Source organism: Cololabis saira, chromosome 7, assembly GCF_033807715.1.
Source record: "Cololabis saira isolate AMF1-May2022 chromosome 7, fColSai1.1, whole genome shotgun sequence".
Taxonomy (NCBI): Eukaryota; Metazoa; Chordata; class Actinopteri; order Beloniformes; family Belonidae; genus Cololabis; species Cololabis saira.
Genome location: NC_084593.1, coordinates 39,043,704 through 39,065,073, shown reverse-complemented (window position 1 = coordinate 39,065,073; position 21,370 = coordinate 39,043,704). Strand labels below are relative to the sequence as shown.

Genomic DNA, 21,370 nt, shown 5'->3' with positions numbered 1-21,370 from the left:
AAGACATGACATTTAATCAATACAGATGGATGTCTGCCCTGGGATCACGCTCCAGCGTGTCAGCCGGGGCAATAAAACGCAGGAACCCTTGCCTAATGTTGAGTTATCAAAGCCTGACAATGCCTGGGAGGATATTTGGTTTTATAACTGTAACAGTTTACCAGAAACTTCAAGTGCTGTCGGCTATTGTTGCATAAAAGCGTTTGAATAATTAACCCCCCCAAAAAAGCAAACATACAGCATGTCAAAAACCATCAGGCTACTGGAAGTTTACTGTTAGCATATGACTTTATTGCAGGTTCAGTGTTTTATTTTTTGTCTTAAATTAGATAAACAAAGAATTAAGACAATCTCTCCTGCCAACTCAGAAGCTTAGCTGCATACTGACACAACGCAGGTGTGCCAGAAGCTTATTGCTGCTTATGTCAGCAAACCTTTGCTGGACACTTTAGTGTAACTGATATAACAAAGTCAGTTTTGACCTCTTGTCTCATAGCATTCAGCACACGTTACCCTCTGGTCATAAGGTTGTGTTCAAAACTCAACATAACACAAAAATTAAAATGTTTCCAGACAAGTTAAAGTTTAATGTTGGTGTAGTGACGGGATTATTCTCAAGAACAGGGTTTGGTACTAGCCCACATGGTGGATTTACGCCCGTAGCATATCGGTAGTATTTACTGCATTCTCCAAATAAAGTCTCTTGGCTGTGGGAGCTGGGAGTGCGTGAGTGGGGATTACGTCAAACAGTGTCCACCTCGACAGCAGCGGTGCTGGTAATATAGGTCGGCCGGTCTAGCCCATGAACTCAATCCCTCACGGACACACAAATTCCGACCGACATATACGCAGCAGACTGACTGACACATATACTGTGGAGTATTACGCAAGCAGATACGCACTTACCGGCTGCAGTCAGACACACATTTCATGGCCGGAGACCCCGTTATTACATGACACCTTGAAATTTTGTCCTGAGTCTGTAAGTGGGGCACCTTTTGGTCTGAACGGCTAACCGTCTCCCAGACTGTCTGTACATGTTGGGATAATCAATCTGAGCGGACTATTACACAAGGTCTGACAGAGGTGGAAAGAAAGCTGGACGTCCCGGAGGAAGACGATACGCCTGAGTTTGTTTGTTATTGAGTGAAGGTTAATGAGTTCACACCCAAGATACATTTCTGGGGGATTTATTTAGGTATGAATGTGCCTGAGACGTGAGAATCCCTGAGACGTGGATGCTTTGTTGTATTTTTTATTTTTTTATGTGTGTGTGTGTGGCAGGGTGGAGAGGTTGACGGGACACGCACCTGTGTCCCATCCACCTGAGTGGCTGCCGCTCTCCACCCTGCCTGCCTTTATAAGGCAGAGCTGGACAGCAGCAAAAGGGTCCGGAGGAGCTGCTGGCATGCTGATGTGTGATGCGGTGCTTGGGCACGTGTGGCGGGTGATTTGCGTTAAATAAACAGGGTTCTGCACGAAACTCCGTCTCTCTCCATCCTTCGGTCGGCCCCGGTAGTACTCGCCCTGCTACAGTGTGTTTTCAGAGAATATAATCTTATTGCATATATGTCATGTTTTACTGCTTTGCGCATTCCTATAACATGATGAAAATAACGGGGAAGTCCAACCTTCCCTGAGATTGATGGCATTGAGGACGAAAACTCACTCAGCCTACGTCGTCCAAGAAGAAGCTGCCCAACATGAGGGGCCGTATAGGACAAAATGCTTTTTTACCTCTCACACACACCTCTGAAGTCATGCACATGCTACTATAATCACTTGCACATACACATAAAATCAACTCACATACACACACGAGCAACATCTTGCATATAACTACCGGTAGTGAAAATTAACACATACATACTACTAAAACCTCACACACACACATACAAGACACTGTATATGCATCTGAATCAGTAAGAACACTATTGTATGTGAGAGATTTTACATGTGTATGTGTGAGCTGATCAGGTTATTTATGTGAAGGCATAGTTGTATAAATGAGAGATTATATATGTGTATGTGAGGGAATAGTTGTATAAATGAGTGGTTATATATGTATGTGAGTGCATAGTTGTATAATCCTCAGTGCCCAGCCATATCTGTGTGTGTGTGTGTGTGTGTGAGGGAGGCGCATTATTAAGTTTTATGTAAAGCGCTTTGCGTTGCATTTTTTCTCTGTATGAAAAGTGCTATACAAATATGGTTTGATTTCATTTGTATAAATGAGAGGTTATATGTATATGTACATGTCGGCATAGTTGTATAAATGAGCGGTTATATATGTATGTAAGGGCGTAGTTATAGAAATTAGAGGTTTTACATACGTGTAAGTGAGGGCATAGTTGTATAAATGAGAGATTATATATGTGTAAGTGAGGTCATAGTTGTATAAACGTGAGGTTTTATATACATGTATGTGAGGGCATAGTTGTAGAAATGAGCGGTATTATATATATATATATATATATATATATATATATATATATATATATATATATATATATATATATATATATATATATATATATATATATATATATATATATATATATATATATATATATATATATATATATACAACTATGGACTCACATATACATTTGAAACATTAATGCTAAAATGGGGTTGTTTGGATGATTTTGCTGATTTAATGAAGGAAAAATGGACCAATAAAATGACGTGTGGTGATATTTCCCTCCGCTTTACGTAGTCAGTTTTGAGCGCCATGGGATGTTCAGAGAGAAGTGGTGCTGAGCAGGAACTGACAGGCTTGGTCGGTAAAGTTGGACAGATATTTGCAGATTCCCACCTCTGTGCTCAATAACTCCTAAATAAAGAGATGTAAAAGCATGAATGTTGCCTCTGTCCAAACACTGAGACACAGACAACAAGCTACAAGCCAATTATGAAAACAAGACCTAAACTGCACAAAAGACATTGATGTCAATATGCAATTGGCTGTATGATGCTTCCTTAGGTAACCATCTACAAATTGCCATCCCCAAATAAAACTATTTGTAGCTTCTCTACCACCAACTGTGGTGTCACCAAAATAAAAGCAGGCCGACAGGTTCTGTTGAGGACTTGAATGGGCGGTGTGTGCCTGTACCTAAGCTTGATGATTAACACTGCTGGCTTCCAGTGAGAAGAGTCCTGCCTCATTGAGTGTCTGGTTTGGTGAGGTTTGGATAAAAGCATCTGCTAAATGAAAAAATCACACACACACACGAAGAAAAGAGCGCTGAAAGTTCACGACTGCTTCCCGAACCGGAACCGAAAATGTGTTGCTATCAAGCAAACCAATCACAGCCCTCTTGGTCTGCGTTGGGTCTGCGTTGCCTCGACGTTACATTTTTTGGGAGGTGCATGTCAGGCTACGGCGTAGGCTACTTGCACAACAACAAGCCGTTTAACTTGACATGTATCATTAGTAAGAAATGCACTGTAAGTATAGATACAGTAGCTTGACTGTATGAGTCAAATTAATGACTAAATGTTAATGTTCATCAAGGCCACTGGGAAAACACAATTCTCTAGTCTGGACGGAGACTGGAGACAGATTCCTATCTGAGTGGCAGCTCAGGTGTTTGTGCCACAAAGTTTTATTTCAGCAACATACCCACCTTCAAGTGAAGCACGAGTTTCCTCATATTTTACCTTTTTTTTTCTCTTGTGCTCGCTCCTGATTCCAGATGTCTTTTGGATGCAAAAGACAACTGTACCCAAGGATGAAGGTCCACAGTTCTTTTACTGATGTCTTGGCCTATTTTCTTCTGATTGCCTCATGATGTAATGCAATGGCACCTTGTGTCTGAACATCCAAAGGTACCTCTAATTAAAAGTTAGGAAACCACTGAAAAGCCCCACTCCCGTCCTGAAGGCCTGTCTCGGAGTCCACATCTCGGAAGTGCATGAACGAGCAACGCCGGATCACTGACGGGAGAGAGTTTGACAGACAAGCCAATGAGTGGGCTCCGCTCACACACAGTGATTTGAAGGTATTTTTGGAGCCATGTCACTTCCACAGGGATTTATACCTTATGTTTTCACTTAAAACATCTATTTAATTGTTTGTTTTCAGTGTGCAATTAGAATTTTGGCTAATATAGCAAAAATGCATGTAGGAAAATCTGTTGGTTAGCAAATCAGAGAGCAATTAACATCAAAACACCCAAAACAACCAGTTTCAGGTCACAATGTATGCGAGTGTTAGACTTAGAAGAAAATCATAACTATTCTTACAAAATAATGATCTCTCACTCATTGTTCTTACTTTTTGCAAATAAAAATATTAAGGGGACTCCAAAGTGATCTAAACCAGAAAGAGTTGCAACGTCATGACTCAGCTATTTGTCAGACCCGTGTTTGGGAACATCTGAGTCATATTTTCTTGGCGCGTACATGAATGCTCAGATTTGATCGTTTTAAGACAGGAAACACAGAAAACTGCATTTTATGCTTTACAGAAATGGTCTGTAATCAAGATGACAAGTAAATATTTTATTAATATCATCATTTAATGTACAACATGAGAGAAAAAGAGCATCATATTCATTCTTCATCATGACCAACAAAACGCTCCACCTTGTGCAACAGTGTGTCACATGGTACCAGTTAAGGAGCGACTGAGTGTTCAGTTGAGGGCATTTGTATTTTAGCACACTGGAGGCTTTGCAGCTGTAGTACAAGCACCTATCTTCTTCTTGGCATTTGACAAGTAGGATGGAGGCCAACGCCATCAGCACTTATGGTCACGACAGGCACATTATTACGTGTTAAATTGTACAACATCACGGGTGTTATTGTAAAAATTCACAAAATTACAGGAGGTCTCAAAAGTGGCTGAACGCCTGGAAGGCTTATCAGTCTTGGATCTTGAGAATGCTCTTCTTCTCCAAATCGTTCATCTCTTTGAGGATCATAGCCACGTTGTAACGGAGCTCCTGGAATTTGGAAACGGGAACCTGAAAAAACACACTAAAATTATTCATCTATAATGTAAAAACCACAAAGTGTCTGGTGTGAAAAGAAGCCGTGTCCCTGCTTAAGCCACACGGCGAGGGTGGTGCCATGTGATTAATTACATCTACTGAAATCTGGCTCATCCCTCAAGTCTTCTTCCTGGTAATTTACATGCATTCAGTTTCAGTCTGGATCCTCACCTAGTGGCTTAAACATATTATACAGAGATGTTGATAAGTTTTTCCACAATAGGTGGCCAGACTACCCACTCCACATGACTCTCCATGAACCATGACCTGGCATTTCATGTGGTCTCAGTGTTCATCTTCAGTTGATTTATTAATCCACATTAAAACTGAATTGAGGATTTTACATGGATCTGAGTAAATAAAGGATCTGCAAAAACATTCGTGGGATTTTTTTACATAAATGACCAAGCATGTGACATCATATTAAAGAAAGTTTACGTCAGAGAAGAATCTGCACATCCTCTCATCGTAATGAGAAAAGTGCAGCAAAGCCAGGTTATTGTAATATGCTTCTGAGATAGATGACATCTACATTGATTAACTAAACGTTAACTAAAGTTAATTTGTGGTTTCTTCATGCGCGTCCCTGAGTGAGCCAAGTACAGCTGCGTTAGTTTTATAAACGGTATTTTGGCCCATGGCAGGTTGACCCACAATTCCTACACATCGGATGTTGTGGCTACTAATCTTCTAATTCTGTTGTAATCTGATTGTGTAATCGGTGTGCTCAGTACAGCGTACCTCCACAGGGGGCCACGCTCTGGTGTCTCTGTTCAGACGAGTAACCTAGTTCTAGAGTGACTGTGCTTGAAGCTTGGATATAAATTCTGTTGGGTAATGATGGGGCAGAGGTGGAGTCTGGCTCCCTCTACCGAGTGAAGCCTCCAGCTGACCTGACAACAGGCGTCATTACTTCTCTCCTTCCTTATCTGATCTGATAGAGGCTACAATTGTTATACTATTATAAAACTGGCAGTGAGGCCACTGCAGTTGCTAAAACAATAAAACTTAAATAGCTTAATATTATAAAGTCAGAGCTTTTGCTGACTTGTGTTGTGCAGTTTTCCTACTGAATCTTTATGCAAGAACTTTTTATGAAAAGACCAAAGCCACATGTAATCAATAGGAAAGAGATTTAACAGTCTTATGTTATTATGTGTGTGACAAAAAAGGACAGATTAAGAGAAACAATTCAGAAAATGTTTCAAAGACACTTCTTTGAGGGCAGGATCAGATTAGGCTGCACTTTGTCTCTTCAGTTACTCAACCACCATACTGTTACGCAACAACCGAAACAGTACAACATTAGTCCACTGGCTGACTGACCACTTTTGCTTTTGTTTGTTTTAAACGTAATCCTGAACATACGTTCCAGTACACAACTTATACCAGTCATTTCATCAAAAAACATAAAAAATAACCATCTGATGATGTGATATGAAAATAATTAAAAACCTCAATCTATTGACAAATCAGAAAGAGTTAAAGTTGATGAGTGAAAAACATTTAATCTAAATGAAAAGCTTATCATAATTAAGACTTTCTTTTCAGTGTTAAAGATTTAATTCAGTGTGGAAGTATTTAATTTGGACACGTTATACATTTAAAGGTTTCAGTATGACACCCTCTTCTTTCTTTTAATGTCTCCTAGAGGCAATAATCCATTCAACATTTCTTTTTTTAATAATCAACCTTTCAGAACTGTGATTAGAATGTGATTTTATTATCTAGTCTAGAATAAGAATTACTGCATAATATTTCTTATTTTGATCAAGTCTTGCAGGGCATTCCCACAAACTGGAGCATCATTAAAGGCCCCATTACTTTGCCAACCAACCATATGCAACACTTGAAAGATTTTATGCTTGGCAACGCATTCAAGATTCTGAAGCAAATCAAGAGATCATTGGATCAGTACGAGTGGTCTGTCCATTCCCCTACGTGCCATGACCCCTGCTGTAAACAGGGATTGTTGGATGCTGTTGTTGAACAGTGGTCGAGGTTGGTCCTGGGAGCTATTAAGGATCTCTACATCAAGAACAAATTTGAATCTTTTCCACAACCTTAGCATAAATATAAACTCCCTCCTTCACATGGTTTGTGATACCAGCATGTTAGAGACTTTATTGACAGTCATATCAAACTGAAAAAGGCCATGGTTTTCTTGAAAGCCCGGTACTGCACAACATTGTGGAAACTGTATGAGAGGAATCTGCGTGGAGTCATCCACAGCTCTGCGTCTGAGACACTGTCTGGAGAACTACTTCTTTCCTGTTACTTTTGGAAGCCAGTCATGGACGTTGATTAGTTTCCTAGACTGACTTGACAGACTTTGTTTTTGGATATTCATTTTGAAAGAAATCCTTGAAATATGATATCAAAAAAATATTATAATCCATTCAGCATGACGCGTGACCAAGAGGATAACGCTCAAAACAGTTGTTTTAAATGCTGAGGAGCTAATTTAATGTGTCATGCTCTTATTTCGATTCTCTGCATCTTAGGTTTGTGTGTCTGCTACGTTCACATCAACTCCTACTCAACCATCATGCCATCCTTTAGCATTAACATATTTTTCCACAAGTCGAAATGATTTCCTGAGGTTTTAAGAAAAATATTTGTAATACGCTTTGGCCATAAGGATACAGAACAAAAACTGTCTTTACAACCATTATTTTACATATCTTTTCACAGGAGCGGTTTTCAGTGGGTGCAGTCACCCAATCAATTCCAGCACCTCATCCATATGGTGCGCTTCTTTGAACTCTACTAAGCTCAACTTTGTGCTACCACTTCTGAGATTGAACAGCACAATATGAATGTAGGAGGAGGCAAAGACATGGAGGCTTTGTAATTCTACAGCAATTTGGGTCTGTGATGTAACGGTACCCTGCTAATGTCAATTGCTCAATGAATGATGTATTTTCACACCTAGACAGCCCAAACAGAGAGAAATGGGTTCCCTAGTATGATATTATTCCCAGTCTGCTTTCTACATGTCTTGATGAATATCCTTCAAAAATTAAGTGTAAAACTTTATTATATTGGCTCCTTCCATCAAATTATTGGTCAATTATGTATGCTATAACTATAAAACACACTGAAACACTTCAGTATCTTGCTCAAGAGCACATCAAGATGAGGACAGGTGAAGCCGGGGAACTCCAGACTCAGAACGGATGGATGCCCCCTCCGTCAGCGTGTGTGCTGCTGTTGCCTCAGTAAAGCTATTTTGAAAGAAATGATTGATCCCCATTAAACCTTTACATGTAAAATAAAGATGAAAGGCTGATAAATTTGGGTACACCCACTGACATGCGTTTATTACATTGGTAGAATCAAAAGAAGTATAAGATGTTGGAGCAGCTGGATAGTTTTGTAATGAAGAAAAATGTAAAGCAGCATGTTTTATGTTCTTCTCCAAACAAATACATGTCAGGTTAATTGCAAACAGATATAAATAAGACATTAAAGTACCTCAAAGCGGTGAAACCTCCCATCTGATAATTTCATCTGCATAAGAACCGAGGGCTGCAGGGCTCTGGCTAAAGAGCTGAGTAGACAAAGAAAGACAAAACTTTGCTGTTACAATATGTTTTCAATTAGTAGATTATAAAATTTTGAATAGTTTGACTTTACAATTATATACGAGACAAAACAATGAGATGATCTTTGGATTCTTTGTCTGTTCTGTTTTATTCCATGAAAGACGTATCCGAAAATAAACAGAAAGGTTGCAAAGATCCGTTCACATTTCTGGTAACTTAGTGACATGAGTTACCATCAAAACATGTGTGACAAATGTTATGGCTTCAGTATCTTACCTGGTAGAAATAGAAACATCCACTCTCCATTTAAAATCTTCTAATGAGGGAAGGTGAGGATTGTTCTGCAAGGAAGCTGCCTCCAGAACCGCACGACTAAAAATGCAAAGAGCAGTGTTACGATGACAGAGGTTTAATATATCTAGAGGCGTCTTCTTTGTGAGGCGAGTCCTTGTGTTTGAAGTTGTTATTTCAGACCAAATGTACAAAATGCATGAATCATCATGTCATAAATTAAACATACCGATTTCCAAAAACCACGCTGGAGAAATCTGTGATGAAGTCTTCAGGTATCCTAATGACACAAGGGAACAGAAGCCAAGATCAGAACATTTGTGGCGTAATAGTGAATGAAAACAATGAGAGATGTGAAAAAGAGGATGCCCTTGCCTCAGCTCTCTTAGATCTTCCCTAAAGGCCTAAACAGAGACACAAACAAAACAGGCATTTAGAGAGTTAAAGATTGCCGTTGATTAGCTCTGCCTGAAATGTACATGGTAACAGGAAGCACTAAAAAAACAGTATAAAAATTTTACCCAATCTGGTACAAATAAGATACGAAGAAGATGTCAATATATCAGTTTTGGAAGGTCAAATCAAAAACATGAAGCACAAAAGCTTGAATAGGCAATTTGTGCATGTAAAGTCTTTAATAAACGTCACAGAGCAAAACCAGTTGGATGGTAACATACAGTATGTTGCTGAGAAATGTTTGCTGTCAGATCACAGAAGAGCTTCCCAGTTCCCATTTCGCCTAAAATCACCTCAAAGCCCAAAGAATATAGTGTTGCTGAATCTCTTTAGATGCTTTACTTTGAAATGCAGAGTTCTGCAATTCATTTCTATTATTTACTTTAGATAATGTACTTCTAACCTATTACTAAGCAACTTTATGCTAAGAAACATTTATTTGTATCAGAGAGTGTGAAACCCTATTTGTCTTGCTGAAATATCTGGGATGCCCTTTGAGTCTAAAAAAAAACTGTCATGTTTCTTCGGTCTGTCTAATATTATGAGGTTAACCAGTTTTGATATATTTGTTAAGCTATAATATGATGAGTATGCCCCAGCATGCGTCACATACAGACGTTGACACTGACAAGGAGGTCAGTTCAACTATAAAACGATGTATCTGTCAGTCTAAATAAAACAAAGTTGTTTGACAGCAGCTCACCTCCTGTTTAAGTAACATTGTGGGGATGCGGATGGCCTCAGACAGCACTCTGTGCATCCCTGCGATGATGTGGCTGAGCCTCTCCTGCGGGACGACACTGCTCTCTGCTATGGACTTCATCACCTCTCTGCAGTCCTTCCCCTCCAGAGCACTGACCATAGCTGGACACAGGAAAATGCACATGTTCACTATAATCCATCCATTCAATTGCTTCAGCTGCTTGTTCTTTTCTTTATGAGCCCTTTTGACTGGATCTCATGGACAACGGGCATGTTACAAGCATCCTGCAGACGCTGATATTTTTCACATCATCATCATTCACCAAGCATTATGGTTTACTGCCTAAGCAAAGTTAAAAAAGTCTCTTTTATGGTTGGTTAGGTGGTACTCCACAAAGAATTATCTGAAAAATAAATAAAGAATCAAACCAGATATTGACACAAACTGCTTGTTCATAGATTTGATGTAAATTCTCTGATCATTTTCATTTAAAATGGAAACATGCCATTGTCCTCTTTCAAGAATAACCCAAAATGTATTATTTTGAATTTCTACTCAATCTTATGCTCTTTTTAGTCAAATTTGTTTCTGTAAAACTGATAAGTCTGGCTATATTTTGGGGAATTATAACAATATTTTATATTTCTTTTAGTAATTCTAATACAATAAAAAAGTAAAACTACATTTTCAAGATTAACATTGTCCCTTGCAACTTATACTCTTGAAACATCTGCGTGTTCGTTTGTCTGGTGCACCACAAGAAAACCAGTGAACAGAATCAAATGTTAATACAAGCTTTTATTATATCATGCACAATGTTTTCCAGCCAGAGGTGCACTTTTCTCAAACTGTGGTCATGGATCCAGTCGTATTTATACTAAAAGGAGGTGTTCTTTGTACGTGAACCCCATGGGTGGAGCCAGCTGCCCAACATGTCACACCTTCAGCCATGTATCCTTGTTTATTGCTTCCTACTTGAGATGTCAACCCAGATAACGGATGAGACCCATCAGTGTTAAAACACATGTTTCTCTTCATTGTCTTCACCTAAAGAAGAGAAAATATCTGAACTATTTTAACAGCCTCGTCATAAAACACAAGTTGACTCTGCAAATAGAGAAAATAGCTGAACTATAGCTGAACTCTTGAACAGGAGGTGATCCTGCAAATAGAGAAAAAACACCAGTGTAGAATCTTATAGAAAAACCCTTCAAACCTTTGAACAATTTCATTAAATCCTACACTTTCCTCGTAGCTGAAGGGTAAACGTCTGTAATCAATTTGTCCATGTCCATACTGTTTGTTTTGTAATCTGATACTTTTTATAACACATAATTGTTCAATAAATAAAGATTAAATGGAAATGATATCTTACCAGCTGTCCCTCTGCAGGGGTGCATAACGAGAAGTTCTGCAAGCATTTACTATAGCATACCAGGGAAATACTGCTAAACAGAAGTAAAAACACTTATCTTATCTAAAAGTGAACCGTTTTTACCTTTCAGTAATTTTCGAAACAACTCTTGATCCACATCTTTCAGGTTTCTCGACATCGACTCAATTTCTGACGGTATCCTGCCTCCCAAAAAACTAGACTCCTTTGCATGGCTCGAAGACATTATTACCTATGCGCTGAAATGCAATAAAAACACATAAAAGGAAGAATCTTAAGCACAGTTTTGTATTTTATGCCAGTGTTTTCTTGTTTTGTTTTTTATAGGACGGCTTCCGCCTTCGTGTCACATGACCTGTTCTCGCTCCCGGGAGTTTCCGCGGAAGTCTCGCGATGACCTGTTCTTGCTCCCCGGAGTCCTGCGGAAGTCTCGCGATGACAGCTTAGATAATCGTGAGAAAGAAAAGATTTGCAAATGGAGGTAGCTGAAATGGTTGTCGTTTAAACGTCAAAAAGGTTGGTGTTCTGTTATTGGTAGCCTTTTGATCCTAACCAGACTTTCTTAAGTATCCGTTAACGTGTATAATAGTGGCAGCAGGTTAGGTTAATCATCTCCACGTTGCTGGTTAAAGGACAGGGACAGATTAGAGCGTTAGCCACCAGCTAACGACGGTCTGGTGTTTCAGACGTGGACGCTGGTGTCGGTTTATAAACAACAACACTAACTATCAAACTCATTTATGTCGAGCATGATGTCGCTGGCTTTGGGGTTTAATTTTGTCCTTTTGAAGTGAACCTACGTGTTTACAGTCAAAGCTTTTCTGATGTTAGCGAGGATAATTGTTTGTCTACAGAAATGTGTTTATTTAACAGTATGATTTAATATGGAGATTATTTTAACATCTTACAATCACGTTCACTTATGGATAATAGGTTTTTACCAATTCTAATGTAATTATTTGTCAGTTCAATGTTATTGTTTATATATTTCCAACTCTATTTTGGTTTATCCTGTAATGGACAGCGATAGTTTGGCTGTTATGTAAGACAAGTTTATTTGTATAGCACAATTCAACACAAGGTAATTCAAAGTGCTTTACGTTGACATTAAAAGCTACAAGACACAATTAAACAGTAAATAACAAATAAAATGATAAGAAAAGAGGTAAAATAATAAAAATCACAAGTTGTTAAAAGTAAGGGCAGTAGAGTACAGCAGGTAAGTATTTAATTTAGGAGTACGCTTGAGTAAACAGTAATGTTTTTATCCTGATTTAAAGGAGCTGACAGTTGGAGCAGACCTCAGGTCTACAGGAAGTTTGTTCCACCGGTGAGGAGCAGAATAACTGAACGCTGCCTCACCTTGCTTGGTTCTGGTTCTGGAACCACAACAAACCAGATCCAGATGAACCTCAGGGGTCTGGGAGCTTCATAGGAACTAACAGATCAACCATGTATTTTGGTCCAGGACCATTCAGGTCTTTGTAGACCAGCAGTAAGATTTTAAACTCTATCCTTTGACTCACTGGAAACCAGTGTAGTGATTTCATGACCGGTGTAATGTGGTCTAGTTTCTCTGTATGACTCTGTATGTAGATACACTAAATGCAAACACTCATCTTTTTACTTGTTTGAGTATTATGTTTATCCTCCTACTACGGTACTGTGGGTCATCAAACAAACATAAACACAACAACAATTGCAGTTTAAGGTTTGGCGAGTATTTGTTTCTGCTTTGGAAACTCTATCACGCAATAAACATACCGGTAGACAGTATATATCTGCAAGTATTTGTGAAATATCAACAAAAATATCACACATATATCAAACAATAAACATAACTTTACGGCAGATATTGTAATAAGTTAGTCTTTTAATATTTATTCGCCATTGAGAGGCATAATGACTATCACTTATCATTTAACTCAGTGCAGTCAAATATAATATTCATGCAAATCATGAATGTCGGGAATGCATAATTAAATTGTTGGTAGTTATTAAATATTTATCTGGTTTGACAAGTGCCCTTTTTCTCCTTTTATGTCAGGTATCCAACGTGCAGCTGGCCATGTCTGAATCCTTGTATGAGAAGTTTTTGGCCCCAGAGGAGCCGTTCCCTCTCCTCTCCCAAAGAGCCAACCTCAGTGACGTGGGAACGCTGGACGTCAGTGACTTCAGCTGTCGACTCTCATCCTGTCACAGGACAGATCCCTTACACCGTTTCCACAGTAACAGGCAGGTGAAAGTGTTTATGTAATGAGTGTGGAAACAGAGTCACCTGTATGTGTGGCTAACTTTCATTAGTGTTTGTGGACTCGTTTTCTAAAAATTCTTAGTTTTTTTGTTGAATATTAACTTTGTATATCTAGTGTTTATGGCAGGTATTCTGAGTCGCAAAAAGTGATTTTTGTCACAAACTGTTAAAGTAACATTTATAATTTGTGAAGTTCTTGTCATATTTAATAGTCAGTGGTATCAGTTAATACAGCTACACCATCAAATGTTTTGTTTATGTTTTTATATCACTAGAAACTTAAGTTTATCGAACCTAACCTACAATCCCTGGAAAGATTTAACTTAACTTGGGAATCCCAAATTAGAGTTTTGTTGACATTGTGTAATTAGATGAAGGTCTGTGTGCCAGAATGTAGAGCCTTAAGAGCCTTTTACATTGCTGGATACTGTTTATTACCCCAATTTACCGTGATGTCTTTTTGTTTTTTGTTATACATTAACTAACACAGAGTCAGGTGTCGACCTGGCCCCTCAATAACTTGCCTCTGAGGATACACTTAATCGTGGGTCAGGCTGAGGTACACAGAATGACACGGGATGACAGGACCTGTGTGGGATTTAAGAGTCAAGGGTGCCATAAATGTACATATTGCGGGAACCCTTATATACAGCTGGTAACTAAAATGATATATATGACCACAACTTTTTGTAAAAATGAAATTAGGGGGGATTAACACATTGAAGACCTTAGAATGAAGATCTATGCAGCCAATGTACACAACAGCAGGAGTAGCAGAGGAAGACTGAGCTGTTCAAAACATAGTTTGATTTCTGCTACACAATTTCGGGGACTTCACTGCACTAATCCTGTTATTCAGCATGGATCTGGCCCCCGCTCCATCTTGTAAACCCAGCCCTGCATCAGCCAGCTTTTCCGATGTTTGAAAAGCCAGCGAGCTAACCAAACACGCAGTGGAGCTGCCATGTTACGCAGGCAATAACTCCCCTTACAATAACACGGCCCAGCGCTCGTTTGACACTAGTTCTTCACCTATGGAAAGAAACAAGGCCTAATCTAAAAATGCCTTTAGATTTACAGTGAAAAACTGCGAAAGGAGACTTCTAACAGCACGCACAATCTATAGTGGGCTATAAGTGTGGAGCCATACATTCCTGTAGTAATCACTGAAAAGAGAAGATACACATGTTAATAGTGTCAGCCATTCATTCTGTAGCTCTTGACAGGAGAAAATAGTTATTAGTAGAGGTGGCTCAACTTCTGTAATGACAGCACACGATAACATGTTACTGTGAATAATTTATTGCAGGTTTACTTGCATTTAAAAACAAACTGTATGTTTATTTTGGTGAAAGAAATGTATATGAGTGGAAGCCTTACTGTGTAATCTGTAATTTAATGGGAATATGTGACAACTGATGACAGTTTATTGAAGATGTCCCTTTTTTAAGGGAATATTTTTACCAAGAAAAGTATTAAAAGACAGCATTTATGGTTTTTACAAGTATATTATACAATGTATGATTGGTCAGTACCCTTTTCTGTATCAATATCTTAAATCATTGGATTATAGTCAAGTTTCCACCCCTTTTTTTTATTTTATTTTTTATTTACTTAATAGGTATCACAATGTGTCTTAACAATTTTGATCAGCCATTCAGTTCATTGTAATGTTGGCTCTGGCCCGATGTGCTTTAAGCTGGTGGTTTGATCAATCATGACGCATATATGTGAGCCGGTTGTCCTCAAGTCAGTATTTAGTTTCACAAAAGTGACAAAAGACTGTGAATATGCAGAATAATCCCTTAAATAGTGTTTATTTACTATGAAGTTCTTTCACTGTTTGCAGGTGGAACCTGACATCATGCGGGACCAGTGTTGCCAGCTCCGAGTGCAGTGAGGAGCTCTTCTCCTCCGTGTCTGTCGGGGATCAGGACGACTGTTACTCTCTCCTGGATGACCAAGAATTAACATCTCTGGATCTGTTTCCTGAGGGCAGTGTTTGCAGCGATGTCTCCTCCTCCATCAGCACATACTGGGACTGGTCTGACAGCGAGTTTGAATGGCAGGTCAGTTATCTCATGGTTTGTTTGCCATTTTTAGTAGTGATTTTCAACAACTGATCCTATTATAGTCTAAGTGCCTAAGATATGTGTATACATGAAGTTATCAGAAGGCGGTTACATTGATTTATAGTTTATAGTTTTATTTGGATCCCCATTAGCTACAGCAAAACTGCAGCTATTCTTTCTGGGGTCCGACACATAATACACAGTACATTACAACAAAAATTAAAAGCAAACCTAAAGAGGTAGCATATAAAAAAGAAAGGAAAAACAGAAAATAAAGAAAAATAAAGTCTTTTCGTTTAACATTTACATATAAATAAAATCAATACATATTCTTACCTTTTATAACATCAACAAATTCAAACCATGTATGTATAGTATTTATTTATTTATATATATATATATATATATATATATATATATATATATATATATATATATATATATATATATATATATATTCAGGAGAGGCTTCTTTACTAACAATTTGAATTATTTGATTGATTGGTTTGATTGTAGTCCAGAAGTGTGACATCCCTCTGAACTTGTCTTCCTCTGCTGTCGTGTCTCATGTTGCTCTTCTTTTCTGTCCTCCCAGTTGCCAGGAAGTGACATTGCCAGCGGCAGCGATGTCCTCTCTGACATCATCCCAAGTGTGCCAAGTTCACCTTGTTTGTTTTCCAAGAGGAAGCCAAAGGCACACCCCCACCGCAACCTGGATGAGCTGCCATGGAGCGCCATGACTAATGATGAACAAGTAAGATAGGCCAACACGACTTTTTGTCCTGAGTTATTTTAATTTTGCAACAATTAGGTTAAAAAGTTCAGTCAGTAAGTCTGCTGAAACACTAAATACATCAAATATAAATCTAAGACCACGTTTACACATATCCGGGTATTTACAAAAACGGATATTTCCCCCTCTACGTTTTGAAAAATACCATCATTTACATCAGATCTTTTTCAAAATCTTTTCATTTACACGAACCCACATAAATACGCCGTTAAGGTGCTATGAGCCAAACCTACAGGGGGCAGTGTAACGAGGAGCATAAAGTCACGCTAGCCAATCAGAATCCTGGAAAAAAACATCAACAAATGACACGACTAACTACAGCGGCCAAACAAATTGTAAACACAGGTTGCACTCATGACGCTGCTGACGTTTCTGTCGCATAATGTGACGTTCTGAAGCCTAAATGTCCGTTTTCCTCTGTTTACAAGAAAACGTGAAGACAGAGTTTTTGCAATTCTCCACTTTGGCCGGAGTTTTCTGAAATCTTTTGAACTTTTGAGCTTTGTTTTTTCGTGTAAACGAACGGCCAAAACGCATGAAAACACCACCGTTTTTGCTATGTGTAAACGGGGCCTAAATCCACTTTTCTTTCATTTCCCAGGTGGAGTATATCGAGTACCTGAGTCGGAAAGTCAGCACAGAGATGGGCCTGAGAGAGCAGCTGGACATCATCAAGATAATTGACCCTTGTGCTCAGATCTCTCCCACTGACAGTGAGTTCATCATTGAGCTCAACTGTCTCACTGATGAGAAGCTGAAACAGGTGAGCAGCACTGAAACTCTGACACTTTTACACTGGACCAACTATGCTCAGGAAAGATGCTTTTTTTCACACTTGAGCTCATTCTTGGACCACACTGGATGTGGTTAAGCTGGGGTATCAATTTCCCCTGATCAGTTTAATAATTTAACTTAGAAAAAAGCCAGCACATGACTTTATTGTAACTAAAGTGTGTAAAAACTTGCCTTTTTTGGTTTTACTGTTGACTTTTTTGTGGTTTTATTGAAGAGCAGTGCTGTTGGCAGTTGTGAAAATCTCCTTTTTGTGTTCCCTTGTGTGACGTGATCAGGTGCGTAACTACATCCGAGAGCACAGTCCCAGGCAGCGAGCCAGTAGCACCAGAGAGGGCTGGAAAAGGAGCAGCCACAGCAGCGCCAGTACGGGCGGCGTGAGTGGAGTCAGCAGCAGCAACGCCAGCATGGTGAGCTCTGCTAGCTCCTCCACCGGCTCCACGGCCTCCAACTCTGTAGCAGGTAAGACACCGCCCCAACGACCAACACTGTATCTCCCTTATTAGGCTCATTTACACGTTCAAGTTTAACTTCAGGGGTCATGTAGATGATAAACGCATTTAAACTCAAGAGCACTGCCAAAGGAGGGTGCAATATTATTATTTCCATATCTTTTGATTCAGCAAATCGAGAGGCCTTTAAATGGGGGGAGGGAGGTATTTTGAGTTATATCCTTCTCTATGTTCCTTGTTTCAATAGTTTTGTATGTTTTCTCTGCTCTAGGTGGCACAGCCTCAGCCTGCAGTGGCAGCAGTGTTGCCAACATTAGCAGAGCTCACAGCGATGGCAACCTTTCTAGCGCAGCAGAACGGATACGAGACTCTAAAGTAAGACATGTCTTTGCATGTAAACATGGATTTGCTAAAATCCAAATGTATTTGATTTTAATGATCATGAATATGCAGTACTTGGTTCAATTTAATACTTTAATACGTTATTTTGAAACATGGTTTTCAAAACTTCATGTGAAAGAAGCTGAAGCTAATGTGAGTGTATGCAGATGGAAAGACTCCCGCCCAGATGTGTTACACTTGCACTTTTATGCTTTAAAGCATTTTGCAGAGTCCAAACTGCAGGGAATTTCAGTTTCACTTTGGCCTTGTGGCATGAAATTGTATGAATTGAAGATTTAATGTCATAACACAACACAAATGTGCACTTATTGAGTGACGGATTGCATTTAAATGAGGAGAAAAATCCAGATGGTTACAAGATCTGGTTTGAGCAAGTTTTTACACAAACATCATTCTGGGTCTTCAAGGTAAACATGAAGTCAAGTCAAGTTAGTTTTATTTGTCAAAACCATGTGTACAGGTTTATACATAGGATTCGAAATTGCAATGCTCCCCAGGCCCACAGTGTATATACATTTGGACAAGACAGTGACAATATAGACATAACACTGAAAATATAGACGTACACTGACAGGATACATAACAATATGTCATTGCAGAAAAACCATAAAAACAAATATAAAAACACAGTACAAGTATAAAATAACAGACTTCTAGGCGGCAGTGCTATTGGTTAAAAAGTTAAAGTGCAACAGTTTTTTACTTTTTCAGATCATCAATTCATCAATTCCACTGCATGAAATGTTGCATTAAGTTAATTTCCCCTGGTGATGTGTTTAACCAACTGAAGTGACAATCTTGGTCAGATTAAATGTGATGCTCCTTCCTAAATATGTGCACATTGATCTTTTTTAGTGAAAAAAATCAAGTTTAAAACCTTTTAACATTTAAATGACCTTTTATTGTGGTGCATTTTCAAATTCTATGTATAATCATATACATTTTTATTGCTCCTTAAGGTTAATAGAATATTTATCATCTGTGTGAATACTTCTGTAAAAGCATTTTCTTATGTTAATAATTTTAACATGACTATTTTCCTCGTGTGATACCAGCTGATCAACGTGGCTCCTTGTATCTTTCAGAAACGTTCAAAGCAGCGTAAGCTCCAGCAGAAAGCTCTGCGCAAGCGGCAGCTGAAGGAGCAGCGGCAGGCTCGCAAGGAACGCCTGAGTGGACTGTTTCTGAACGAGGAGGTGCTGTCGCTACGGGTGACGGAGGAGGACGATCACGTGGACGACCTGGACATACTGATGTGACAGCAGTGAATCAATCAGTGCTCCCTCTATGCCTGCTCTCTCACCACCGAGCCGCTACCATAGACACCGCTGCACCATTAGCTCTTAACAGGCCAACGGGGCCTTTAGGCACAGTGACGTGGCAGAGCGTGTTTGCATCATGTGGCCTCTGACTCTGCCTGAAATATTGCTGGGTTATACTACATGCAACATGCTCGGGCCGCCGCCGCCAGCTACCGCTCTCGCTGCTTTGTCGTGCGCTTTAATAATGCTGAAACCTCGCCGATCCTGAGATAATAAACTCAATCTAGTTTTTAGTGAGAAGCTACCGTTACATCAGGCTGGAAGTTGTTTATTAGACATGAATATACACTACTGACAATAGTAAATTCAGCTTGATACGAGTGCATATATGTGCTTTTGTCTGACGCTTTCAGCCACGGCTGTTAATCACCACTACAACAGGCAGAACGACAGATCAGACAAGAAACACACGAAAAGCATCTGATCCAAGAGTTAATTATGATCTGTGGAGCCGTTTCTGCGTCTGGAGCTACAAGAGGTAAACTGTTGACGTCCAGTTTAGTCCTCAGTACAAGATCTTCTTGTGGACATCTGGCAGTGATGAGCTGTTCAAAAATATGTACGGTTGAAGTTTAATTACAGCTGAAGAAAAATACTGTTGATCCCAAACTGTGGTTTCACGAGGAACATGTTTTGGCTGAGTTTAGCTGATGTGAGCTGGTCTGTCTTTCTATCCGCTGAGTGTTGTGGCTCCATTTCACCAAGGCTTAGAGGGAGCACTGAAACTCTGCATGTGGACGCCGTCGCCCCGCGCTGAACTCCTGCTCCGTTCAGCTGCTTCTGTTATCCTTTGCATATAAATACTGTTCCTCCATGTTGTAAATAAGTGATAAATAACACCATATTTACTGCTTTTCTTTACGTTTGTCCTGGTGATAATGGTTTCATTTTAGGTTTTGTTCTTTTTGTGTGCTCAGTAAATTACAACAGACTGAAGTAGTTGACTTTCACAGCTTAGAAGCTTTGAATTACTACGTGTTTGCAACATTTTTTTTTTGTCTTATTTCCAGGCATTTTGTGGTATTTTGTTACATTTTTGAACTTGGATCTTTTGACGGGTTTATTTTATTTTTTTGTTCCTGCAAGCACTCCTACTTGAACGATTTAATTGGAAGCTTAAAAGCATTCGTACAAAATGTATAGTTTTTACAAACAAAGTCTATTTTGTCTGATTTGGTTGTACGGCTAAAGTTGAGCATCTTAAAACGATGCTTCAGAGATTATTTTCAGTGTACTCTGTGAGGATGAGATGCTACAAAACAACCTGCATGGCAGTTGAAGCTATATTGCTAAGTTGAAGCTTATTTCTATTATATTTTGTTGGGTTTTTGGTCTTTTGGTTGTTTTCTTTCTCTTCATACCTTCTCAGTTTGTCGGCCGGCGCTGCAGCTTCCAGGCTGTAACCACTGTCGTCACTGGTCTAAAAACCTGCTGGTCTTTCTTTTTCTTTCTTTTTTTGTGTACCGTTAGTGTATAAAATTATTAATTACAGCATTTATGTTTTAAAAAAAATGGCTTTATGTATTCTGTAGCAATGAATTATTGAAATTCTATTTTGAAAATGTCGATAATTTTGAAACAAAGGTTTGTGCAAATGTAATAACTGCTGAAAATAAACAAGCTTCAAAGCAGTTGAGTGTAAACAGCTTTTTCATGAGAACATTTCAGGCATCCTTCAGTTTAAGTGATACCGTGCTACAGACATTAAAACATTTTTACCACTGGCCAAGCTTGTACTGTATTTCTTTAGTGTATTTAGATAGTGCTGGTAATGGCAGGAACGGCTGTTGGGGTCTTCTGGACACCCCATACTTAACATTTCTTGCAAATGTAAAGCCTTTCTAGCATTAAGTCATGTCACTCCATTTCAAAACAGATCACAATCAAAGTCA

General features: G+C 39.0%; 2 protein-coding genes across 2 annotated transcripts; one reads left to right on the top strand and one right to left on the bottom strand.

The window, feature by feature from the left end:
- Positions 1-4,494: 4,494 nt before the first annotated feature.
- commd5 (COMM domain containing 5) lies at positions 4,495-11,763 on the bottom strand. The gene is made up of 7 exons (XM_061725874.1): positions 11,497-11,763; positions 9,999-10,159; positions 9,215-9,243; positions 9,069-9,119; positions 8,825-8,920; positions 8,478-8,553; positions 4,495-4,973 (listed from the first exon to the last, which is right to left on the bottom strand). Exons 1-7 carry the CDS (start codon positions 11,615-11,617, stop codon positions 4,872-4,874), a joined length of 636 nt encoding a protein of 211 aa, XP_061581858.1. The 5' UTR covers positions 11,618-11,763; the 3' UTR covers positions 4,495-4,871.
- A 48-nt stretch (positions 11,764-11,811) lies between these two features.
- fam199x (family with sequence similarity 199, X-linked) lies at positions 11,812-21,200 on the top strand. The gene is made up of 8 exons (XM_061725873.1): positions 11,812-11,907; positions 13,439-13,626; positions 15,495-15,714; positions 16,313-16,471; positions 17,112-17,273; positions 17,581-17,764; positions 18,026-18,129; positions 19,242-21,200. The coding sequence occupies exons 2-8, from the start codon at positions 13,460-13,462 to the stop codon at positions 19,413-19,415; spliced, it is 1,170 nt and encodes a 389-aa protein (XP_061581857.1). The 5' UTR covers positions 11,812-11,907; positions 13,439-13,459; the 3' UTR covers positions 19,416-21,200.
- Positions 21,201-21,370: the final 170 nt, after the last annotated feature.

Coding starts and splice junctions, on each gene's coding strand:
- fam199x (XM_061725873.1), top strand. CDS start 13,460: ATGTCTGAATCCTTGTATGAGAAGTTTTTGGCCCCAGAGGAGCCGTTC. Junction 15,715..16,312: donor ACAGCGAGTTTGAATGGCAG/GTCAGTTATCTC, acceptor CTGTCCTCCCAG/TTGCCAGGAAGTGACATTGC. Junction 16,472..17,111: donor CCATGACTAATGATGAACAA/GTAAGATAGGCC, acceptor TTCATTTCCCAG/GTGGAGTATATCGAGTACCT.
- commd5 (XM_061725874.1), bottom strand. CDS start 11,617: ATGTCTTCGAGCCATGCAAAGGAGTCTAGTTTTTTGGGAGGCAGGATA. Junction 9,120..9,214: donor GAAGATCTAAGAGAGCTGAG/GCAAGGGCATCC, acceptor TTGTGTCATTAG/GATACCTGAAGACTTCATCA. Junction 4,974..8,477: donor GGAGGTTTCACCGCTTTGAG/GTACTTTAATGT, acceptor GTGTTTTTTCAG/GTTCCCGTTTCCAAATTCCA.